This window comes from Primulina tabacum, chromosome 13, assembly GCF_025594145.1.
Source record: "Primulina tabacum isolate GXHZ01 chromosome 13, ASM2559414v2, whole genome shotgun sequence".
Taxonomy (NCBI): Eukaryota; Viridiplantae; Streptophyta; class Magnoliopsida; order Lamiales; family Gesneriaceae; genus Primulina; species Primulina tabacum.
Genome location: NC_134562.1, coordinates 4,766,508 through 4,770,508, shown reverse-complemented (window position 1 = coordinate 4,770,508; position 4,001 = coordinate 4,766,508). Strand labels below are relative to the sequence as shown.

Here is a 4,001-nt window from a genome sequence, read left to right as displayed (position 1 = left end):
ACCTGCAAAGCTTAGAGTTAAAGTAGTGACACTGTTTCTTGAAGATCGGGCACGCAAGTGGTGGGAAACGGTATCACCATCCTTGGCTGAGATTGAGCAGATCACATGGAAAATCTTCAGAAGGTAATTTTTGATGCAATACTACCCAGCAGAATTTCGTCTGCAAAAGTTAAGTGAGTTCAAAGGATTTAAACAAACATCAGACATGACAGTGATGGAGTACACATCAAAGTTCAATGATCTTGGAACCTATGTTCCAACTATCATGTCAGATCAAACCCTGAAAATGCACCATTTTAAGAAAGGGCTGAACAACCGAATTCATTTTGTCTTGGCTGTATTCAGACCAAACAATTTTGCAGATTTAATGGGTGCGGTAATGAGCGCAGATTGAGCCGTGAAGAGGAAACCAAAAATAAGATGCCCTTTATCAGTCAGTCTGCTCAGAGTGGCCCTAAATTCAAAAGGTCAAACCATTCAAGTGGCCCCTCAAAGAGAATCTTTAAGAATGTCGTCAACAAAGAAAGAAAGTGGTGTTATACTTGTCGGCAAAATCATATCGGAGAATGTTATAGAAAGACGGGAGCTTGCTTCTGGGAAATTGGGACATCAGATTAAAGAGTGTCCTAAGAACAAAGATAAAGGTACTGGACCAAACAAACCAAATGAAAACAAGACTAACACTCGAGTGTATGCTATAACTCAAGAAGAAGAGAATAACACCAATGACGTGGCGGCATGTATGGTTTTACTCAATGAAATGCCTGCTTATGCCTTGTTTGATTGTGGTGCTACTCACTCATTCGTGTCTAAATGATTTTCTAAAAAGCTCAACGATCATCCATATGACAATATATCCTCCAGTCGTCCTCGGAAGCCTTGTCACGAAATCCACAGTGACGTTTTTCCATTTCCACTCGGGAATGGGGAGTGGTATAAGCTTCAAGGCAAAGACCATTGCTTCTAGCTCGAGGTCATGAGTCGGATAATACTTCTCATGGACCTTCAGATCTCTGGATGCATAAGCTATAACTCTGTCATGCTTCATCAACACTGCGCCCAAACCGAGCCTCGAAGCATCTGTATATACCACAAACTCACACTGCCCTTATGGCATAGCTAGAACTGGTGCTGTGGTAAATGCTTGCTTCAGTCTGTCAAAGCTCTCCTGGCACTCTGATCCCAGATAAACTTGGCATTCTTCTTCATCAAGGCGGTCACAGGCAACGCAATGGAAGAGAAGCCCTGAATAAAATTCCTGTAATAACTAGCCAATCCCAAGAAGCTACGGATCTCTGTGACTCTCTTAGGCACTGGCCAATCTCTGACTGCCTCCACTGTGCTGGGGTCGACCTCTATACCATCATGAGATACAATGTGGCCCAAGAATGCCACTCTGTCAAGCTAGAACTCGCACTTACTAAACTTGGCATAGAGCCGTCTGTCTTGTAGAGTCTGCAGTACCGTCCTCAGATGCTGACTGTGCTCCTCTCGGTTCCTCGAATAAATTAATATTTCATCTATAAAAACTATGAAAAACTGTTCCAGATATGGCTAAAACACGCGATTTATGAGATCCATGAAGATCGCTGGCGTGTTCGTCAAATCGAAGGGCATCACCAAAAACTCATAGTGCCCATAACGCATCCTGAATGCCGTCTTATGCACGTCAGACTCTCTAACCTTTAGCTGATTGTATCCAAACCGGAGGTCTATCTTCGAAAATACTGATGCTCCCTGAAGCTAATCAAACAAATCCTCGATCCTCGAAAACGGATACTTGTTCTTGACTGTGACCCTGTTTGTCTCTCGGTAGTCAATTCAAAGCCTCATGCTGCCATCCTTCTTTTTAACGAACAGTACTGGTGCGCCCCATGGAAAAAGATAGGGCAAATGAATCCTTTATCTAACAAATCATGTATCTGATATTTCAGTTCTTTCATCTCGGAAGATGCTAGACGGAAGGTTGCCTTAGAGATAAGCACGGTACCTGGCATGACCTCGATAGAGAATTCCGCCTCTCTGTCTGGTGAGATGCCTGAAAAATCGTCAGGAAAAACACTGGAGAACTCTATGACCACATCCACGTACTCTCGCCTCTGACTGGCTGGTTTTGAAACTGATACAATGCTGGCCAAAAAAGCCAGGAAGCCTCTCTTCATGACAGATATTGACCTCTGTCGAAAGTTTATGACAGCTTCGTTCAAAGAAAGCCAGTCCATACCCAGAATAATATCAAACTCCGACAATGGTAATACTATCAAATCGGCCTGCACCGCATATTTCTGTAACCGAAGCTCCAATCGCTTCACTGTCTGAGAAGTGAACATCTGATCCCCAGATGGAATAGATACCATGAATCCTGAATCCATTGCCACTGGTATGATTCTTAGTCTCTTGACAAACGTCCCAGATATAAAAGAATGTGTAGCTCTGAAATCCAGCAAAGCATGCGTGGCTACACCTGAAACATATATCCTTCGTGCAATAAAACATACCATCAAATCTGTTAGCGTTGAAACTTAAGAAGTTTTTTACCAGAAATTATCCTAAAATTCTTGAAAAATTACGGATTTAACCCAAGTATTTCTCCAAAAATTTCAAAATTTTCAATTTTGCACTTAAAGTTTTGAAAGTTACAAATTTGGCCCTACACAATTTTTTGAAAATTGCATCTTTGACCCCTCAAAATTTCGAATTTTAGCCCCTTATAACCGTAAAATTCATGAAAACTAAGATTTTATTCCCAAAATTGAGAAAATTTGAAAATAGCCTCTTAAAAACTAGAATTTTTGCAAATAGGTCCTCATATTATCGGTTACTGCACTTAGGTCCTTAAAATTTTTGATTCATACAATTCAATCCTTAATTCCATCTAGGTAGAGTATGCATCCTAAATAAATTCTACGTTAACAAACCCACACTTCAATTTTCATAACAAATACATAATCCATGCAATCAAACTATAAATTAAAATCTTAAACATAAGGGTTATCAGTAATCAACGTAGAGTCTAGCTCCGCCTCAACTCCTCGGCATACATCACATATGCCCTGCCGGTAGTGGGACCCTTGTTCCTAGTACAGTCTTCCACCTTGTGACCCTCTTGCCCGCAAATGAATCATTTGTAGGTCACCCATAAACACTTACCGAGGTTGAATCGGTTGCACTACTTGCATGGCTGACGGTCCTCTAGCTTAGGGCGCATGCGGTGGTCTCTGTTATTGGGGCCTCCTAACCTGTCCCTGGGGCTTTTGCTGCCCCTGCTGCCTCGGCGACCCTGTAAACTAATTTTTCTGCTGCTGGGGGTTGGACTGGGTCTGATGCCGCTTCCGCTGCATCTCAAAATCAATGTCCCTTGAGGCTTGCTCAGCCTGAAAGGAACAACCAGTCTCCTCATCGTAACTCTCCGGTCTCATCAACATCATGTCTCGGCGCAAAGTGGGCCTCAATCCATCCATAAAATGCCTCAGCATCTGGGCGGCATCTCTAGCAATCATGGCCACAAAATGGCAGCCCCTGTCAAACTTGCGGATGAACTCCGCCACAGTCGAGTCCTCCTGTCGGAAACTCATGAGCTCCCTCGTCAGGCGACCCCTGACATCAGCTGGGAATTATTTACCATGGAACGTCTCCTTGAACTGATCCCATGTGAGGGTAGCCCGGCCCAGTCCGTTCGCTGCTCCTTCCCACCAGAGGGATGCGTCATCTCTCAACATATATGCGACACACCTGACCTGATCACCATCCCTCATGTCCAAGTACTGAAAATGAAGCTCCAAGGATCGAATCCAACCCTCTGCTAGGAATGGATCAGTGGTGCCCCCGAACTCCTTCGGGTTGAGCCGTCTAAACTGCTCATATATATCGGTCTGAGGTCGGGGAGCCTACTGCACTTTCTCCAAAAGCCTAGCCATAACCTCCAATACACGGGTAGCTCCATCTCCTGGCGGTGGTGGAGGAGGAGGGCTTATGCCGCCTCCAGGAATATCATCCCGATG

The 4,001-nt window shown here is 43.9% G+C and overlaps 1 protein-coding gene across 1 annotated transcript; it reads right to left on the bottom strand.

Moving 5' to 3' along the window:
• Window positions 1-830: 830 nt before the first annotated feature.
• Window positions 831-2,372, bottom strand: LOC142521804 (uncharacterized). The gene is made up of 2 exons (XM_075624985.1): window positions 1,991-2,372; window positions 831-940 (listed from the first exon to the last, which is right to left on the bottom strand). The coding sequence occupies exons 1-2, from the start codon at window positions 2,370-2,372 to the stop codon at window positions 831-833; spliced, it is 492 nt and encodes a 163-aa protein (XP_075481100.1).
• Between the last annotated feature and the right edge of the window lie 1,629 nt (window positions 2,373-4,001).

Bases quoted from the DNA above. Each gene is read 5' to 3' on its own strand.
- LOC142521804 (XM_075624985.1), bottom strand. From the start codon at position 2,372: ATGGATTCAGGATTCATGGTATCTATTCCATCTGGGGATCAGATGTTC. The intron at 941-1,990 runs GTACCGTGCTTA...TTTGCCTTGAAG, and splicing joins CTCTATCGAGGTCATGCCAG to CTTATACCACTCCCCATTCC.